This window comes from Elephas maximus, chromosome 21 (genome assembly GCF_024166365.1).
Source record: "Elephas maximus indicus isolate mEleMax1 chromosome 21, mEleMax1 primary haplotype, whole genome shotgun sequence".
Lineage (NCBI taxonomy): Eukaryota > Metazoa > Chordata > Mammalia > Proboscidea > Elephantidae > Elephas > Elephas maximus.
Genome location: NC_064839.1, coordinates 80018793 through 80039809, shown reverse-complemented (window position 1 = coordinate 80039809; position 21017 = coordinate 80018793). Strand labels below are relative to the sequence as shown.

Below are 21017 nucleotides of genomic sequence, written 5' to 3'. Positions count from 1 at the left end.
AGTGTACATTAATAATTTACTTCAATTCCTAATTCAAATGGTTATGTGCCAGACTTAAAAGTAACTGTTAAAAATGACCCTAGAAGGTATGCTTTTTTAAAAAATAAAAATAAAATAATCCCTAGAAGGCTTACATTAATAGCATTTTCCAGAAGTAAGAACTATTTATACTTTTCTTTCTTCAACATTTAAAATTTTCAAAGTGAATTACAGCCTTTTCAAAGCTCCAGTGGTAATTACACAGCCAATCCACATACTTTACATCAAATTTAAATGAAATATGTGATACATTAATGATTTGTTTTAAGTAATTCCCATTACCTTTTGCTGATAGTGAAATATAAAATTCTCCAAACTTGATGTGTTAAAATTCCTATCTGAAGTACAATACAGTTCTTATAAGCTGCTTTCATGAGATGATGTGAAGAGAATTAACTGATAGCAACTCATAAAACAAGGACTGGGGCCTCTCCTTCAGACCTTTCATTTGTCATCAGGTATCAAACACCTGTATCGGGAAAATGAACTATTTAATTTGAAGGTGTAGATTTTATATAAAACTTGAAGAAAAGGAGATAAGACTTCTGTCGTGGCTGTACTGACTGAGGGCTGACTCAACTTGCTACCAACAGACTTAAATGAAATGCAAGATGATATGAGCTTTACTGAAATTACTTTAAACCAAAATATCAAGAATTGATGCACCTGAAAACTTAGTGTTCAATCCATTCATACTGTGTGACTTAAAGGTAATAATATGGATACATCATTCACCTTTCAAATTTGTTCTAAATAACTTTTTGGTTATCTGTATGGTGTTGTATAAATATTTATTAATCGCATTGTTCAAGTGTCTAAATTCTGTAAAATGTGATAATCATCAAATTAAGGTATTTTTAATGATTTTTAGAACACCGGATAAATCTGATCATCTTACTTCTTTTTAAGATTCTTTAACAGCACAGATTAGACTTAGCATGTGTTTTGGCTACTAACGTTTTAAAATATCTTAGTCATGTGCCACAGAGCATCTTATCCATTTAAGGAGAAACCTGACATTCCCTGAGCAGTGGAAGCATATAAAAGACAAAACCCAGAAGTCTAGATATCTACATTATTTAGATTTATTTATATACACCTTTAGTAAAACAATATTTGCATTTTAAAAAAAACACAAAATGAGGTCTTTTCTGTCTGAGACTGCATTTTTAACTAAACTGCACTGTGTTTCAAATGCTTACATGAAGAATTTTCAAAATAAATTTAATTTTCATAATTACATCGTTTGCACTGATTTTTTTCTTTAAAACTATGACATATTCATATAATGTACTAATATATACATTAAAACAATATAGAAAGTTATATAGTGATCAAAAACATGGGATAAAAACAGAAGAAAATATTTTATCTCTAGTATTGACTCAAAGTCCCTGACACACATGTAATTGAATTAGTAACAATTTAAAAAAAACTTGCTGGCATCAACTTAACATACCAACATTGTTTATAAAATGTTTGTAATGCCAGAGTCTTCTCATTCAGAGACTATATATTTTAGAACAGATATAACTACTGAGGAAATTTTTCCTTTATTTAATTTTTTAATCGCAGAAAACAAGGTAAAGTATTCTATTCATTTTTGGCAAGTAAATGTTGTAAGAAAGCATAAAAATTTGTCTAAAAATGAGGACTAATTTCTGGTTTAATAGGCACATCTTACCTAGGAATAAAAACTAATTTTTGTTTAAATTAAAATTTATTTTAAATGACAAATGTGCTAGTGTCTTCATGGAAGAAAAGTTAAAATTAACTTAAAGTAGAAATATCGACTTATAAATGCATGAGGGGTAAAAAACTTCTTTTTAACTTGCAGGGTAACATTCAGACAGAAGCTCTCTTCAGCCTTCGCCCCTTTCTGAACCCAAATTCATGGACGGTTTTAAAAAGGCAACAGACACACTCATTCTCCTCGAAGGTCTGATTATTGTCAAAAGCTCTTCTAATTCTTTTGGAATGTTTCCTGAAAGTATGAGTTATCCTGATGGAGATTAATATTTCAGTTATTTTGACTGTGTCAAGTTATTCTCCAACTATCACTGATGCTGTCTGTCACAAAGCTCAGCAATATGCCTTACTTTTCTGACAGTCAAGAGACAAAATATGATGGTTTATACTAAACCTTTTCTTTCTTCAGAATCTAGTCAAAGTCACGTATCTAAGGTATCTATTTACATCACTGGGTTAGTTATTCTTTGCCATATTTCCTTTACCTACATTTGTAATTTGCCTCTTATTACACAAAACTTAAGTGGAAAAAAGTTTGTATTTTTAATATTTATTCCTTCCACTTTTGCATATAAATATAGAAAAATGGAATAACACTGTTTGATATGGGTTTTTTTTGCTGTTGGTCTTAAGAGAAAAAGTCACAAATTTGTTCCCCTTCAAGAATTATAAGACTGACAGCTTTCTTTAACTGGAAGTTGTTATAAATTGGGGGAAAAAAAATTTATAGCTGTCATCTCCTGGTTTTCATGATTACTATTTAAAATGACAAGCCCTATGCCAGGTTTTTTTTGTTTGTTTGTTTGTTTTAGGAGCTATTTACAGGAACTGGACTCTTGCCAATTTTTCCCACCTACATTTTGAAAAATCCAAATTCTATCATGTAAGTATTCTCATAAATGTTACAATTTAAAAGACCATTCAGTAAACTGACAATAAACAAAAGGTATGTTTTGCAATAGGCTCACTTTTATTAGTACCGAAAAAAGAAAAGAAAAATCCCCAAATTAATATATTTGCATGTAGTTCATGCAAACCATTAAAACACTTCATGCATTTCTCCTTGTAAATTAAAACAATTTAATCCCGTCTTTGCACTCTCTGCATAACATACCTTCCAGGGTGCGGTCCAAGCATATTGGCTCTCCTAAGATCCCATTCCAGCACCGAAACCAAATGCTGAACACGACAGGGATACTGGACAAGCTCTTGAGGAAGGACCTCTTCTTTGGGAACGCCCCTGTTATCAAAAAAACACCTCCTTGTGCTGATAGAGGGTCAACAATTCTAGTCATAAAATATTATCTGAGCTTAACTAAAGATAAAACAGTACAGCCTAGTAATAAAAGGGTAACTTTTTTTTCTCTTCGGGGAAAGAAGGACCACAAGTTCCTGTCATCCTCCTACTCAGGGGTGTTTTAGAACCTGGCTGAAGGGAGACAGTCATGAACAAGCGGCTATCTCTTACTAAGGTATAGCAGTCTGAAGAGGGATTATCATGAGAATCTTGGCAAATGTAACTAATAATGGAAGAAGCAATAGAATGACTAAATTATATTGATTGAGTCTTATCTTCAAAGATTAAAGATTAGTGCGCTTTGTAAGTTACCTCCTAGTCTTTTTTTTTTTTTAAATAAATGTGGTTTTTTTTTTTTAATGTCTCTGATATAGAAAATTACAATTCGGTGTTCATTCCCATATACAGAAAAAGCACAGCTTACAAAATACAGCTCTTTATACATTTTCTTTTCTCCATCAAAATAAATATATACAATATTTGGAATTCCTAGCATTAATTTAAAAAAAAATCAATGTTCTTATTCTCACGCAGGGATCTCAAATGCAAATACTTAAGAAGTGAAAATATTTAGAAGTCAATTTTCTTTTGTACTTACCCAATTAACTTAAGTAACAAAATTTACCCTTTCTAGGCTCTTTTTCCTGTCAAATACACTGTTACACACAGAAAACGCTCATAGGACCACCACAATTTGTAACAGATATAAAAGATACTCATATTCCCTCTCACACACACTGTCCTTCCCGGTCCTCCTCCTCTCCCTCTTTCTCTCTCTGTCCCTCTTTTTGGTTTTGAGGCAGGGACCCAGTAGATCCAGTTATGAAATGGTTGACTATTATTAAATAATATGATCCCGCTCCCCAAATCACAGCCTCCCCGCTCCTCTCCAACTACTCCAACAGAAGAAACACGCATTCCACGATACTTGAAAAATACTTCAACAAACAGTACCCCACAATGACTTTTACGTAATTGAATGTGAGATATGAATATGCAAGTGTGAATGGATATATTCACTGTTTTTCTCAAAATACTTTATTTTCAAAAGGAATTCTCCCTCTCTCTTTTTTATTTACATGTTCCAGTTTAAACCACAGGGCTATAAAAGTGGGGGAAGATGATTTTAAAAAACCACATATCGATAAGCCACTCTCAACTCCTAAACGTACAAAGAGAGTAACCATAGTCTGGTGATGTGTTACATTTTACTCTGTCTTTTGGTTTTACACATGGCTCCACGCACGTTAGAACCATCTATTATCTCACTGAAGTCACAAATTTCAGTTAAGACTGCCACCTATCACAAACTTGTTTGGAAAGTCTGTGCTAACCCATCCCTAGCTCTGCTAAGATTCCAAGAAAGTGTCAACAGGGCAGTAAAGCCTTCAGTACTAGTATTATAACTGTTATTATTACTACATGATGTGGTTTCTATCATCTGTGCATGAGGCCTCCATGCGTGTTCTATGTCGCACACACGAATGTGCACCATGACTTATTTAAAGTAGAAAGAAGCAGGTTTGCGGAGACTACTATCTAGGTAGCTGTTCTAACTACCCAGTGACCTGAGCTACTGAATCAAAACTACAGAATAACTTATCAAAATTATTTTGAAAGACTGAATTCTATTGCAGTTTGAGTATATAAAATATTTTCATATTCTAGAGCACATTGCTCTGTTTTGATAGTTTTTATTCTAATGGTTGGCTAAAATAATGTTTTGAAAATGGTATTTTAATTATGTTATTTTAGTGTCCAAAACTGTTTCAAATGACTGTTTTTAACCTGAAAACAACCAATCCAATGTAAATAATCTCTCACTACTGAGAAGAAAATGAAAATCTAACAAGAAACAGTTTCAACCAAGTCTTTTTTCCCTAAAAGGAACAATGTCACTGTGAGAAACTTAAAGGCATTATAAAGCTGTTACAACTTTCTTGAAAAATCCTACACACTTTAGATACATTAGAATACTCATCTATAAGAATCTTAGATTCTTTGCTTTTAATATTATATTTTATGGAGACTAAAAGCACGTATCACAGTAAGCAATGCAATACGGACCAAAGCCCAAGAAAATAATAACATGGTCTTTCAGAACAGAATAAAAAGCTGATAAAGCTAAGGCAGACCAGATACAAATAAGAAACAAATGCAAATAGCACAGTAGGGATGATAACATTCACCATCTTTGCAGGTTTCCAAAGAGGATAAGGAATTACCTCCACAGGCGTTACCTTTCATTGTCAGGATTACACCTAGCAGCTGGAGAAACAGTTTAACATACGCACAAGATATACACCTGTAACTCTAAGACATCCCTGAAAAACTCAACTACAAGGTTGATATAAACAAAAAAGGAAATAACCTAGATAGATGGTTACCATTTATAACTCAAAAGACCATAAAATCCTTAGATGAGCAAGAAAATACACCTTAAGGCATATTGTATTTGTAGAAAAAGGCTGTTGTAATTGAAAATGTATTACAGAATTGTTTCCTCATGCTTTATATAATTCTTCAAGAAAGTTCAAAGTAGGTCCCCCAAAAGGATGTTTTAATTATGAGAAGTAATATTTTGACCCATACAAACCACCACACTTGTTTGGAAACAAATGACTTCTCAAGACAGAGAAGTATCACAATCAATCACCAACACGTTAATTCTACATAATAAGGCAGGTTTGGATGCGAACTGATCCATCGTGGAACGCTGTATCTAAAATTGATTACAACAGCACTCGGAATGAATGCAGCCCTCCAAACCGCTTCTTTGCTCAGAAACATTAATCTCAATTAGAAGGAGAGCTTTATAATGGTAATGCTTGGTATAAAAAAAGTATGAAATAAATCAGGTTTTATAAGACACAACAATTAATCAGTTTTGAAACTAGGAAGTTTTTCTTTTTTTTTTTTAAGCACAAAATTTCCATCAGGATTCTTAAAACAACTGATATCCCAAATCTCAAGATTTAAATATGTTCTAAAAGGAGCTCACGTGAAATAATGTGTAAAACTTAGTTGTTAAAACTTTTCAGTAACATCGCATTGCTGTAGTATCTTTTCAGCACACTTCTTCATTCTGAGCCATGTGTTACATTTTTTCCTCTGGACTGTCACTCCACCTATGAACACTCTGAACAAACATGAACACTGGCTTTAACTGAAAATTCAAAGGAATATGCATCAGAGTAAAAGTTTGGTAGCAAATTATTATATTCTTTACTCACATTCCCAACCTCAGTAAAGAAAGTATGTCCAGAAAGTCAAAATGGACATTTGACTATGAAATAAAACACTGGGTAGATAAGCAACATGGAATTGGACGTGTTTAACAGGTTCATACAGAAAAGGTGGACGATCCATTCATGCTGCTGAAAACGCTGGATCACAACATTCCTCCGCCACCCAGAAATCCAATTTTTAAGGGGTAAAGAAAGTTCAATAAAAATGTAATATATTTATTAAAATAATCAATATTAATAAACTAATAAAGTTGGCTTTATAGTGCTCTATAGCAGACTTTGAGCATGACTTCCTGGCTTGTTTTCCAATATCACTGCAGGTAGGATAAACTTGAGCATTTCCAAACATACTTTCACAGCTACTGCAATAACCACATTTTTTGACACATCAAGCTCAAAGTTGATCAAGTATTTCTGATAGGTCACCGTACTTACAATGATAGCCATACACTTTTGCCTGGTTTCTTCTTTGCTTGACTCTTTACAAAGAGAATAATTGCTCTTGGCTCTCAGAAGCTAGGCTAAGAAAAACTAGCTTGAACTTGCTAACTGGATTATTATTGTTTAGCTAGGTCTTCTCTCCAAATAAATTTAAAACTTTTTACTCTATTTAGGCGCTTGCTTCTATTCAAAAATAAGCATCCTTATCTTTCTTTGTCTTTATCCTAATAAAGCAGAAAGCAGACTCCCTTTCTAACCAAAAGACTGATGATATGCCTAGATGATCATACTAAGAAAAGCCTCTACAATTTGCCTAAAACGTTTCTTTCTAGACAATAAACACAGCCATGCAAAATGATCAGTTTGAGAAAAGAACTAGTCATAATTCTACCACACATTTAGCTGCTTTATTTCAAATAATCAAGCAATCCCTCACTAGACTTGATATCCTCTGTCTATGGGTTGCTAACGTTAATGCTACTGGTATAAGACACTCAGGTAGTTTTCCAAATATATAAGCACTGGCATAGTTATTAGTACATAAATATATTTTTCATAAAAATTGCCTAGTGTCTATAAAAACATATATTTCTCTTACTCAAAAGAACTACTACCCTAATAGTGTATCTATTCTTTTTTAATTATCTAAAATAAAAATATATTTACTGTTAGAAAAAATTGTACCTTGAGTTACAGGAATATTAAAATTCATGTAAGGAAAAGGTGAGATTGTTAAGGAAAATGCAACAGGAAGAGAGATACGTGCAATCCTGAAATACGCACTAGAATAACCAAACTCGTTATAAACCCCCATCTTTGAAGGATTTAGGAATAATTTGTGAATGCCATGACATTTTAAAGTGGGATTAGCAAGTCTTATTTCTCAACTCACCTCTCACTCTCAGAGCAAGAATTAAATATTTGCTCTGCACTTAGATTCACAAATCGAAACTTTCAAGGCTCACAGAAGAATTTCATATATTAAGAAATACAAGCTAGAAGTTTTAGGTAATTAAAAATATATTAATAAAGGCACAAAGCAAGATGATGCAGGCATTCTAAAATCTTGTGTTGTCACTGAAATAGTAAAGTCTGTAATGAATTATAAGCACACAATTTACTCTTAATTCGAAACTCTGTTCCCAATATACTAGAAAGACTACAAATATTTCTCCAGATACTATAGAGTGGGGGAGGGGAATCTATGACTTTTCAAACAAATTGTCTAAGGGACTCAAATCATCAAGCTCTGTTCGGTTGCGATATCATCTTTGGGGGTACTCTTTGGAGCTTTCCAAAGACACCAATCCTGCCTTTTTTGTTTGTTTGTTTTTTGACCATAGAAGGGAAGGGTAGTGCTTTAACATATTTCTACTTCTAGTGTATAGACCACCCAGTGGATTCTGCCAGAGCCTACAAATATTTGATAAATACATTGTCAGAAGATAAGAAACAGAGAACTATGGAGACGCAGTCCTGTTCTCAGGTATCCCAGTTGTCTGGGGCCCTGAGAAAAGTACTAGGACAGGCAGGCTCTCACCTTTGCATTTCCATTGCACCGACTCAAAACTGCCTGAAACTTCTCTCTAGCTTTAAATGATAAAGACGTCAGGAAACAAATCCATTTGCTGTATTACTCTGTAAAATCACTTGTTACCCCTTCTCCTCAATAAGCATGAACAAGTGACCACTACAACTACCTTAAAGGTGAAGCGGTAAGAAGGGCTTCGAAACTGCACAGAAGTGTTCAGCAAAGATCAGACATAACCCGCCACGACCTAAAATTTTTGAAGCCTTTTCTAATCAGATGTAAAATACGATACGGACTTAGACTGAGCAGCCGACTCATAAATCTGTAATTGTTTTTAAATGCCCAGTCCGGGGTGTTTTTTGTTTGCTTATTTCCAGCTCCATCCAGAGTTCCCAGATCAAGTTTCCTTCCCGATCCACCACTCTGCACCGCAGCCCCAGCCCTCAGCTCTCCTTCCTCCACTCTTGCCCAACTTGGCTCCTGGGCAGTTGGAGAAGCCTCTTCTCCACTTCCCAGGAAAGCAGTGACACCTCGGGGCTTCCCGCCGGCTGGAAGTCCACCAGGATCCTGTCTGGCACCCTCCCCGAGCACGCGGAACCTCGCCACACCTGGGGATCACTCAGACCAGAGCAAGGAGGGCTGGACTCCCTGCCCCCACTGAGCACCCAAGCTCTGGGCTGCCTTCCTCGGGGAACCCGGGCTCCCCAGGCCGGGGGCGCGGTGCCCAGCGCCCCAGGCGGGAGGAACCCGCCGAGCTCCCACTAGGGCCGGCAACCTGAGATGTCAAACGCGAGGGAGGGGCGGGGACGAGGAGGCCGGGGGGCCGGGAGGCCAGACCCGCGGAGCCTGCACGCCGAGGACCCGCTCCTTCGCCAGCACGGCTGGCCGACTTGCTGCCGCCTCCTAGAGCCGCTCGGAGAAAGGCGCAGTCGGAGCTCGCTCTCCCCGCCCGCCCGCCCGCGGCCCGGGCACTAGGACCCCAGGAGGAAGGAGGGCGCGCCGGCGGTGGCGCCGCACTTACCGCGCTCGCTGGCCCGCGCCGCCGGCTCCCTGCCCGGCCGCCGCCGCCGCCGCGTCCACCCGAGCCGCGCGCACCCCGCGCTTCGCCAAATTCCAAGGAGCCGGGCGCGGAGGAGGGGGCCCCGCGGAGGGAGCGGGTGTGGGGCCGGGGGCCGGGGCGGGGACGGGGAGAACAGCAAGGGTTCCAACTTCCTCGCCTGCCCACCGGCCGGCCGCGGCGGGCCCGGGACGCGGCCGGGGGAGGGAGCGCGCGGCGCCAATGAGTTCACTTTCTTTTTCTCCCGCGCGCTCCCCCTCTCCCTTCCCGCCGGCCCCCTTCTGCCTCCTCCTCGGCCGACGGGCCTGGCCCGAGTTCTCGGTTCTGGGCCCGGCAGCGGGAGGATGGAGGCGAGGAAGGAGGAGGGAAAGGTGAGGAGGCGAGCAGGGCGCTGTGCCAGGGAGCAGGCATCCAGGACCTTAACTGTGTGACGGGGAGATGCGCTGGCCCGGGTGTGCCCGAGCCCAGGCGCGGACACGTGTCCGTGTGTGTGTGTGAGTGTGCGTCTGTGTGTGTGTGCCTCTGTGTGTGAGTGTGAGTGTGGGGGAGGCGAGGAGAGGAGCCTACCATGCGCTTCCCCCAGTGCGGATCGCGGGAGAGCCCAATCGCCGGCGAGCTGGACCCGGCTGTGATCATTTATAATCCTGGACTCCTCCGCTCCGCCACTTGTCAAGATGACAGGTACTTTGTTTCTTCTTCTTTATTCAAGACAGATATTCCCCCTTTACTGCCTTTTTCTGTCAAACAGGATTTGCCGGACTGAACCACGTTCGCCGTCCCTCCCTCCTTCCCTCTTCCCGGCCGCGTCGGGTACGGGAAAGCACCGAGGCTCCCATGCTGTGACCAATCAGTGCCTCCACTACTCGTGCCGTGATTTAGGGGTCATCCATGAATAACACTTCACGCTGATGAATGGCTCTTGCCGGCTTTCGGCTCCGATGAGGGGCCTGCCCGCCGCTGATTGCAAAGCAAACACTAATGAACTTACAACGCCATTTGAAATTCACACACACACCAACAAAGTGCGGGGGTACGTGCGGGCGGGTGTGTCCTTTTCTTCTCTGGGTGGCGAGGAGGAGCAGCTAGGGGAGGGGGTGGGCAATTGCTTTGGACTTAAGTGGAAACACTTGTGTGTAATCAAACCTCCAACCTTCTTAGAAAACTACTTTTCTTGATCTTCCATAGGGTGGGCATTTCAGGTCAGCTGAGTCACCCGAGCAGGTGGGCGTGCAAGACACTGCGGGGAAGATGGATTCCGAGACAGAGTGTAATTAAGGATTTCCACCCCCCGGAAGGCGGTCCGTCCTTTACTGAGGCTCCGAAAATGACCTGCGCCTTCCCTTCCAGAGCATCCTCTCTTCCGAGACTCAAAATCACAAATGACCTTCTGACTGGGGTGGGGATGGTGGCCCTAAACAGTCCGACTCCCTTACAGACCCAGCCGGGCACGGTCGCAGAAAAAATGTCCGCCCCAGGTTCAAGTGCCAGAACCTCCAATGAGCGCGCACAGGCCAGGGGACAGATTCAAGAGTCCTTAAAAGCCTACCCACCTCAGCGTCCCCCCGCCCCCATCGCTTCCCTATTTTCCCCTCAGACTAGCAGCCGAACACTACTCATACCTCCACTTTGTTGTGGGAAGAAAAAAAGTTTACTGCTCTCCACAAGAGCCTTTCTACTCTTGTTCCTACCGAATCTCTCGCTCCCGGCTCCCAGACCCCCTGGCGTGAGGAAAGCCCTCCTGGGGAGCTTTCTAAACCACGCCAAGTTCCTGCTGTTCCGGAGTTTCTGCACACCCAGTGAGCGCCCTTCGCGGAGCAGCTCGCCGGCTTCTTGGCACCTTCGGGCACATGTCGGTTCCAGGACAGAGCGGCGCCCGGGTGGGGCGTGCGCGCTTGGCACAGACGAGCGCGCGTGGCTCCCGGCGGGGGCACCATGCATCCTTCCGGAACCCGCTGCCCGCCAGCGTGCAGTTAAGGGTCAGAGTCCCGGCCCGCCCGAGCCCCGGCGGGTCATCGGAAGCGTTGGCACCGGGAAATCTTCTCAATCTACCTGCCTTCTTAGCGTCACAGAGGGGAATTCCACCGACCTGCACTCCTAAAGTGATTCGGCCCGTGACTGTGTAGAACTAGAAGCAGATCAAGCGCTTGTGAAACAAGGACAACGCCTCTTCGGAAAGCATGAACCTTAACGACAGTTTCTCCAAAGTTTGGGATTAATTGACGAAGAGAACCCTTGAACTTGAATTTGCGTACCCAGGCTCACCATCTGAGTTCTGGAAGTAGCCAAGTGACCCGGTGCAGTACACTGCGCCGAGGAATCGTGAAACCCGCCCCGCTCTCTTGGCGCCCGCGACGCCAAGCACCACACGCAAATCTTTGCAGGAGGAACCTGGAGTCGCCCCAGGTCGGGTCAGACTCCTTCCTACAATATGAGGGTCACATTTAAAAATAAGGCGGTAGGAGCAATGAGTTATATCCTCTCATTCTGGTCACTGTCATTATCTCAAGAAAATTTGTAAGTTAGGAAGATAAATCCCAAGATATTACATAACAATCACGAAAACTACTTAAAATGCGCATCAGTGACAGGATCTTAAGAAAACTTAGTGTTTCACAAATGACTTTTGTGGCCTAGTAGCCACGAAAACATAAGGCTTTAAAACTTTCTTAACGTGCCCTAGTCCCTTGCTCTTCCTTCCCTTGCTTACCTGGAAATACACAAAATAAAAGACCCTCTGCCTCAGCCCTGAAGAGGTCGGAGCTGAGAGCTAAATTGCTGATAAAACAGGTGGGAGTTAGAAGGCGGGAGAGGGAAAGCCATGTTTCTTCTTTCCAGCTCGTTTTTCCAGAACTCTCATTATAGCTAACGCAGGTAATAGACGTAGGAAACAATAGAACTCATAAAATTTAGAAACGGTAGTAAATCTTGGAGCCAGTCTCTAGCCCAGACCCCCTTTACATGATAGTCAAAGTTTTTCAGTAGTGATGCTCAACACTCCCACTAAGGATACAATGTAGAAAATATACAACTCATGAATGCGGGCCCTGAGCCCTCCGTGCAGGCGTCGCTGGGGACCAAGCACGCAGGTGCCCTCCTGGCTGTCTGCCTGCGTCTGTGGGCGCCGCCCGCCATCCAGGCAGCTTACCTCTAGGTGTTAAGTTGGGGTCAGTGTTTTTTCTTTTTGTTTTTTCTCTCCCTAACAAAGAAGTTCCATCGTTTGAGGCCGTTAGGAAAAGCTGATGTTGTGCAGTGCCAAACCGTACCACAGACTTGGCGCTCCAGATGAATCCCTGGAAAGCAGAGAGGCAGCTGGCTACGTGACCAACAGGCTTTTTGCCTGTCTGAGCTGTCAGGGGCGGGCGGGACGGCGGCTAGCTCGCGCCTTGCCCTCTGCAGCAATAAAAACTTCAGCCGGAGAAGAAATGCAAGACGTCGCTGTCTGCTTTGCAAACCTCCGGCCGCTCACAGCCCACTCTGCCCGGCGGGCGCAGCCTTATCGCAGCCGGTCGTGCAGGGGATAATGGGACCGAGGTGGCGGCGTCGCCCTCCCGTGGGGCCCCCTGGTCACGCCGTTACGCAGCTCTCGGAAAAGAAAATATGACTGAGCACTCCTCGGCCCCCACCCCACTTCCCTGCCCCTGGAAATGATGCCTGCGGCATGTGCAAACCTCTGAAAGGTGCTCCCGCGGAAGATAGTGGGCCGAACCTCCGGGTTCACTTTGGGGTTAGGAAGAAGCTGCCTGTGCCCTCAGGGCCGGGGTGGGCTGGGAGAGGGACGGGCTGTCGCCAGGCTACTGAGGCAGGACCCCTCTCTGCTGCTGCACCAACTTCCCACAGGCCCAGACCTTGGCCCAGTGTCTCTCCCCACTTAAAGGTGATGCTTGTCCAGTTTGGTTGGCTTCACGTGCACCTCCTCTAGAGGCTGTTGTTTCTGGGGTTGTCGGTTTTCTCCTCCTTTCCCAAAGATCCGACCCACCGCTGCAGCGGCTGGGGGGCCCTGGTCCCCGTTTCCCTCGCAGGGGATGCGGCCGGTCTCCGCAGCCGCTTCTTCCTTTGACAAGCGGGGCTTTGAGGCGTGCAGAGGGGAACACCGGGTCAGGCAGACATGAGGCTTTCCAAGGAGGCTTGTGAACTTCGCTGGACTTCATAGGTATTCTTTGAACGCATTTCATTTACGCTAGGCTACAGCCACTCCCACCTCCACGTGCCCTAGGCACTGGTGAGGAAACGGAGGAAATGACCAGCTTTGAAACAGACACCTAGCACATCCCCTGAAAAAATCAGAAAGTGAGTAATCCGAACAGGTTGAATCTCCACTGAGAACCACAAACGAGCTACCTACTGGCAGCTTCAAACAGTGGCAGAATTGGTAGTTCTGACCTGAGGAAAGCCTGAGTTCTAGGCACCGGAGTTCTGTTGCTAAACACTTCACCTTAAGCGCAACCAAAAAAAAAAAAAAAAAAAAAAACCTACTGTCCTCGAGTGGATTCCAACTCATAGTGACCCTATAAGACAGAGTAGAACTGCACCATAGAGTTTCTAAGGAGCGCCTGGTGGATTTGAACTGCCGACCTTTTGGTTAGCAGGTGTAGCACTTAACCACTTTGCCACCAGGGTTTCCAACTTGAGTGCAGCAAGCAAGCAATGTGGAACGATTTACAGCTGAGAACTTAAAGTTTATGGGGAAGTCTTGCAGATAGCTCTAATTTTTTTTTTTTAACCCTCAAAAACAAGTTACTCAAAAGTAAATAACATTTTTCTTGGCTGTTAGATTGAGGTAAAACTATAAAACAAATATTCTGATTTGATCACTGACAGTCATAAAATTAAATGACTGTAGTGGAAAATATGTTTTCATTACCTTAATTAAAGCCCCATAGGCCTCTCTCAGTGGACATGCATTCTGGAGCTATAGAGTGGACTGGTGATCATATAAAATCCAACTTTAAATGGCACCACACTTTTCCAGTACATTAGTCTGTGTTCCACCGCATAAACCAAGGCTGCATGGGACTCGGACCTTCGGTAAAGACTGCTGAATCGGTTTTGCTAGACCATCATAAAAGACCCCAGGCTCTATGGAGGGTTTTGAACAGAGAGGCGTCTTTTCACCTGTGACACTTCCTAATTTTGGTTGAGTTCCATATATGTGTTTGAAGCCTGTTACATTATACCACACTGAAAGATGCAATCTTTATAATTAATAGTTACCATTGAGTGCCTTTAAAGCTCTGCCCTATTTTCTATGAACAAGTTTCTAGTAAGCAGTATATATAGTATATTGAAGGTAGACCTGAGCTTTTGACAATGTCATCATCAGTTAGTGACAAAGAAGGACAGTTTTGTTAATAATATACTGTCTTTTAGTATTTCAGGATCTGGTCTATAAGTTAACGGGTAGATACAGGCTAAGATGAAAGCTGGCAAGTGGCTATAATTCTGTGTCAGACCCACTGAAATGTCCTGTTTCCCAGAAGAGTGCCCTCAGCCCCTGGAACACAGCTAACACAGCACCTATCAGTGGTACTCCCCTCCCTCAGAAGTGTGTCCGCCATGTTTTCTGCCAGTAGTAAGTGAGGGCATTGTTTTTAGTACTGGCCTCTCAAAAAAAAAAAAATTTTTTTTTTTTTTCTCTAGTAGCTGATAGCTGCTGGCGCTTAGGAGCATGGCTTTATTTCTCTTTAAAGCCCCAGGGCCCAGCACAAGGGCTGGAATATAAGATGCTCAATAAATGAATGAATGAGTGAATACATGGATAAAATAGTTTCATTATATTCCACCATTTTGACTTCCTTTTGTTTAAAAAAGGATGTGTCATAAATGAAATGTACCTTGAAAAATATATTTATTAAGCACACTTCTCTACTTCCTGCTGGTCAGTTTTTTTTAATGGCATGTAGTTTAGAAATTCTAGTCGTGCTAGCAAGCCTCATCAATCCGCCTTTGAACTTAGTTGACTTTTCTCAGATCCGAAACACGAAGACAAAGATAATGGGAAAAGGCAAAGAGATTAAATTTTGATTTACTCTTTTTCAGTAAGAGGATTTGGAAAAAAAATGTAGTAAGCACCTATTAAATGCTGCTACTCTTAGTATTTTATATTACATATGACAGTATTTATGAAACCCTTATTGTTTTCCTGGTTCCTGTGGATTTTTAATAGTAGGACGTGTAGGGCCTACGATGACTGCTTTTCATTTCTTCAAGACAAGGGTTCAGCTGGTAATGGGGGAACGATCTCTGTTTGTCCCTGTCTGCTGAGGAGGACTGTTTCTAATTGATCCGGCATGGAGTTTAGTTGGAGATGTGTATGTTGCAACCGAAGCGCAGAGCCTGTATGCTTTGTAAAGTGATAACCGTATGGCCCTTATCTGAAACATCTGAGGACTTTCAACATTAACCTGGGTTAAACTGAGCCATAAGTTCAACTCCAATGTGTACGTCCTGACAAATTCATCATTACTTTGGATACATTCAATCCATGCTCCCCTCAGATGATGACCTCTTATCACCAAGGCAAAGGTTTCTTGTGATGAAGTACCATAATGCTGTACTTTGCACTGTTTAAATGCAAATTGCCCGTACAAGCAGACGTTTTCTATTGTTATCACTTTCAGTAAAATGCAAATGTTTAAAAATGATCTCTGGGTAAAGAAACGGGAATATAGCCAAATCTGTTTCCTCTTACACTATTTTCAAGTGCACTTCGTTTTCGTCATGAAGATTTAATTAAGCAAGCTCAGCTTAGCTAAAAAGCCAAGTGGCTGGAAGTTACTAGTTATAGAAATGTATTCAGGACTTATGCAAGATAATTTATTTACTGTTCTTCATTGAGGGATCTGAGCAATCACTGAAGGTTAAAAATACTACAGGATTCTATAGCTCCTTTCCCCCCATTTCTGAATATCAAACCTCGAGCTTCCATTTTGCTACAGATAGCAGCACTAAGTTAGGGATGTTGACAGTCTTTCCCCTGCAGCTTTAAATTGCCTTGAAAAAGATACAGTTTCTTTAATTAAAAAGCTGCACAGAACTAATCCCTCTAGCTGAAAAAAGAAAAGTTTTAAGCAATCTCTTTCTGCTCTGAGAGAGAAAGGCAGACAATACCATAACAGATCAGAAACATAAGCTATAGTGTGCAGCCAGGAGCACAGCAGGGAACTGAACACTGCTCCAACTGTGTCATTTTTTAATCCCCCATCCCGGTTTTCCCCGTCTGACCTCATGCTGAGATGAAGTTATCACAGAAGACAGCTTTGCTCTCTCCAATGGATCCAGCCCTGGGTCCCTATTATCCTCAGCAGATCAAAACACCGCTTTCATCAAATAGCATTATCTGCATAAAAGGCATGCAATTGCCCAATAATTTCACCCAAACTATGCTATTCATTTAAAGGACAAGAAGAGAAATGTAATTCATTCCTTTTAGGGGTAGGGGAAAAGGGAAGGACTTGGGGAGAGGCTGGAAAACCTAACTTATCCCCTTCACTCATGGGAACTTTTCTGTTTTTAAACACAAAATCCCAAGAAGGAATGGTCCATTTAAAAGTCCCTTTACTTCTGCGCTTTAAGATTAATTGTTGGAGCAATTTGGTGCAGTTTGAGTGACAAAAGTGTAAGTTGTGTAGAAAACTGGCAGTGAGAAACTCAAAGCTTGCTGATGTCATTAGCCATGCTTCTCTGAGCCCCAATGGAAACATCACATCCAGTAACAGTGGAGAAGCATCAGTTAGCAAACAACTGGGGAGGCCTTCTTACGGGAAGGTCTTTCTGTGCATCGTGAAAAGTTTGAGTCCTTAGAGTGGAAAGACAGAGACACACTCAATTGTGGCTTGATATTTAGAAAAACATTGAAGAAAGTTTAGGAGTGAAGACTAGTGTTTTTTTGATTTAGAAAATTTTTTAGCCCCTTCCAGATTTTCTTGTCCATTTTATGTTTAAACAGCGTTCTCATTTGCATTGTAGACTGTAAGATTTTATAACGGGATTGTCCTGAATGGACCCTAACTCCTTATTGAATGACATCAGTCGTTTTGCTGAGGTATCATGATAGGTTAGAGCAATCAGGCAAAACCATTTCTGTCAAGTAAATGGAATTCCTAACAAGTATTAAAACTCCTGTGTGGGCGTAGGTGACCTATTAGGTATATGTTAATATCCTTATAATACATATTACTCACCATAATTTTAATGATTTAGCTTGAAAATGTAAATCTTCTGCTCGGTCCTTTCAGACTTTACTCTGTAAACCGACCCTGTGAGAAATCCAGCTTAATCCCCACCCTTCCATCACCCAGACAACATCTACACACAATCAGAACTCCTTGAAAAAAGAACCATATTAACAAGCTTTGAGTCAGAGGCTAGGAATACTCCTGAGAATTCACGAGACATGTGAAGGAGCAAGAATTTTTCGCTTGAAAGAAAGACACTTATTCTACAAGAAATTAACTGTGGCACTATTGTTTGTCATTATTGATGTCTTAATTACATGCATGTGTTTTCTAAAGTATTTAAATGTAGTAATTAATAAGTAGGTGTTTTTTCCATACCAGCTTTCTGGAACTACAACTCAGTACTGAAGTGCTCTGAGGCTAAAAGTCTTTACTTACACATGGTCTGCTCAGTAATAAAGTTCAATTTCATGTTTCCAAAATACAGCTTCATGACATACAAATTATCTTAAATTTAATGTGATTAAGCATTAAACTGTGGTATTTCCTTGAATTTAATGACAGTGCTATTTTCATGTCAAACTACATTACAAGAACCAGCTTTCAGAGTGAATTGTTTAAAATCCCAAATCATTAACAGATCATTTAGGGTTCAGTCTCAAACCTTCTTGTCTGTGAAATATCAACTGAAGATACATAAGCAGAGAGGTGAGTTTTATATTTTGTGTGTGTGTGACTGCTTTTAGAAGTCATATTTGTGCTGCAAACGCCAGGAGAGAAAAGATGTTTACATCATCAGTACTGCCAGGGCTCTCCACACACACATTTATGCTGCAGTTCACGCTCACGTACTGGTTCCTCAAAATGGCGAAGCACATCATGGCCCATTGTCCCATTTGAAATGGGAGATAGTGAGACAAAGGCCTTGCTTAAGACTAGACATTTTAAGTCCAATTTAGGATTCTGATACTTTCATTCTTTTTTACTTCCACTTAAAGCCTGTGTTTGACTCATGACTGATTTCTGTAAGAGACTAAAACTGTATCATTCATAAATCCAGATTTTGGAAGTAAATTAGATCACAGTCACATGAGTTTGTATCTGGAAGGCTAAGCAATTATCTTCATGGCTCACGAAAAAAAAAATTTTTTTTTAAGATGACACCAAAAACATCATTATTCTCAAGAGAAAAATCTTCCCAACTTAGGCAAGGAAGGTTTAGGTAAAGCTGACAACAGTTTAGGTAAAACTATGGTCTCTTGCCTGACACTTGGATCCACTTTGTTTACATTAAGACAGCAAACAAAGCCTGGATTGCTTTATAGTGTGATAAATTCCTGAGAGAGGCGAGTTGTAGATTAAGGCCATGAAAACGTTAAAGGACTCATTGGAATAAAGCAATTTCCCACAGTCTGTATAATATGATTTTTAATCTCTCTCATGAAGATACAGCTCTGGGTTTTGTTTGGCTTGGGGGGAAAAATTAAGAAGTCAAGCATTTCTAGAGCTGGCTTGGAGGAAGGAGAGTTAGGGCTGGTAGAGTAAGGGTCCAACATTTTCTTTCTGTGTTTACTAACACTTCATTCCTGCCCTAGCCTCCAAATCCAGCACTCTTAAGCCATAAAATCTATGAAAGACCAAGATGGAACTGCCCCTTTTATCCTTGGATAAGATATCTAGGAGGGGAAAAAAAAGTAGGCCATGAGAAGATTATGAGCTAAGAGTCTATAAAGAGGGGGGAAATTGGCAGAGAGAATTTGAGTTAGGAGAAAGAAAAGGGGGGACAAGCTCAAACAGAAGATAAACTAAGAGGATGATGGAAGGAAAAAGAAGAGTGCACGGAGATTCGCAGGTTAGAGCCGATGCTGCAGGTTTAATGGAGTTTTATCAGTCTATTTACACTGGTCACTGGGTACTGGAACTTTGCCTCAAGAGTTTGCAGTATTACTACTTGGAAAGGAGATTTAATTTAGGCCATGGTACATGTGATATTTATTTTCAAACTAATTTGAATCAATTTTCATTACATTTAGAATATTATTTTGATAATAGATTATTAAAATTTGAAGATTATCTTGATTATAAACCCTAGACCAATGTTTCTGTAATTGTGGCCTTTGGACTACCTATATCAGAATCACCTGGAGGTTCTTTATAAAATATACATTCCTGGGCCTTACGTTAGCTCTACAGAATCAAAATGTCCAAGGATGAAATTACTAAATTGGTGTTTCTAACAAGGCTTCAAGAACATTCTTATGCACAGAGATATTTAAGAACTATTGCCCTGGGCTAAATATTCTGCATAAAGCAAATAGATTTTTTTCAGTTTTTATCATTTCCCTATTAAAGATAAGTTGTTGCAAATGAATCTAGTTGAATTATATGCAAAAATTACACAGTCCCATTTAAAGAAGAATCCAAAATTCACAAAATGAAGAGGGTGAGAATGTGTCTGAAAAATTCCAGAAGAAAATTCAGTGACACTTCAAAAATTAGATTTTGAATCATTCATTCCAAGAATAGTAAAATCCATAAGTTGTAAATTGAGATAGCGTTTTCTATTGTATTTTAATAGTTGGATCACTGGATATAAATTTTGCTGACTATATTGTTTAATATTATATGTATGATTTTAAAATTATATAGATTTTAGAATGAACCTTTAAATATGTATTAGTTTTATTTATTATCTGAAATTAAAGAATTCTTCATGTGCAACAGAGATGAAGCTAAATCAGCATGTGTAACTTTTAATAGAAACCCAAAATAAAATGTGTTAAAAAGTTAAGAGCTTATTCTGGAAGCTAGGCATTTACAGGTCAGCATCCTATGGTATTTCTAGGATAGTTTTAAGATGTATTACTGATAAATGCCCTTAAATTTTTAACATAAAACATTATCACTGCCCTGCCATCATCACTTCCTTCTTTTGCAATGCCTTGTCTCCAAAGGATGTGATTTTCAATTGAAGTACTGTTATTACATTTAAGGGTTTGACCCTGTTCTCTCTTACAGTTCCAATTTAAAGTCCTTATTGGGAGTAGTGGACAACCATTGGAATAAGTCTGTCCTTTTATATTGTCTTGACTACTGCAATTATCAGCACACTACCTGGACTCTTCCTCTTTCTCCTCCTTCTCCTTTCTCCTCCTGGCCTACCTTCTCTGTGTGCATTCTTTCTTGCAGGTAATGTGCTGTAACCCTCATAACAACTTCAAACATGGTTACTATTATTGTACCTATTTTAAAGATAAGGAACGTCAAACAGTAAGTAATTTGCCCGATTTAAGTGGAAGAGTCAGAATTAATGACTCTGATTCCAGAGCCTGAACACTTAATGATGACATGTATTTCTTTCTTAATAAAAACAGGAGTAGAGCCTGACCTGCTTGTAAGTTAGTTTACGTATTAAACAGACATAAAACCATGCATACTCAGAAATACAAATTTGAGCTTAATGAAAGAGCAAAGCCTCTTA

At 40.8% G+C, this 21017-nt stretch overlaps 2 protein-coding genes across 4 annotated transcripts in view; one reads left to right on the top strand and one right to left on the bottom strand.

The window, feature by feature from the left end:
- TENM3 (teneurin transmembrane protein 3) overlaps nucleotides 1-10146 on the bottom strand; it is a 793331-nt gene extending 783185 nt beyond the window's left edge. The window contains exon 1 of one of the 2 annotated variants that reach the window (XM_049864999.1): nucleotides 9930-10146. The gene's annotated coding sequence lies outside the window, so the exon portion shown is untranslated. Of the gene's footprint in view, nucleotides 1-9326; nucleotides 9577-9929 lie in introns of those variants that run through there. The other variant, XM_049864997.1, reaches the window with a different exon arrangement.
- LOC126065180 (uncharacterized) lies at nucleotides 9480-17814 on the top strand. Of its 2 annotated transcripts, none has more exons than XM_049865002.1 (2): nucleotides 9480-10043; nucleotides 10548-17814. In XM_049865002.1, the coding sequence occupies exons 1-2, from the start codon at nucleotides 9931-9933 to the stop codon at nucleotides 11458-11460; spliced, it is 1026 nt and encodes a 341-aa protein (XP_049720959.1). In that variant the 5' UTR covers nucleotides 9480-9930; the 3' UTR covers nucleotides 11461-17814. The 2 variants fall into 2 exon arrangements, with proteins under 2 accessions (XP_049720959.1, XP_049720958.1); XM_049865001.1 differs by having other exon boundaries at nucleotides 9480-10392.
- The last annotated feature ends 3203 nt before the right edge of the window (nucleotides 17815-21017 follow it).

Excerpts from the sequence above, each read along its gene's own strand:
- LOC126065180 (XM_049865001.1), top strand. The coding sequence starts at position 10,271 with ATGAATGGCTCTTGCCGGCTTTCGGCTCCGATGAGGGGCCTGCCCGCC. Across the intron at positions 10,393-10,547 it reads CACACCAACAAAGTGCGGGG|GGTGGGCATTTCAGGTCAGC; the intron begins GTACGTGCGGGC and ends GATCTTCCATAG.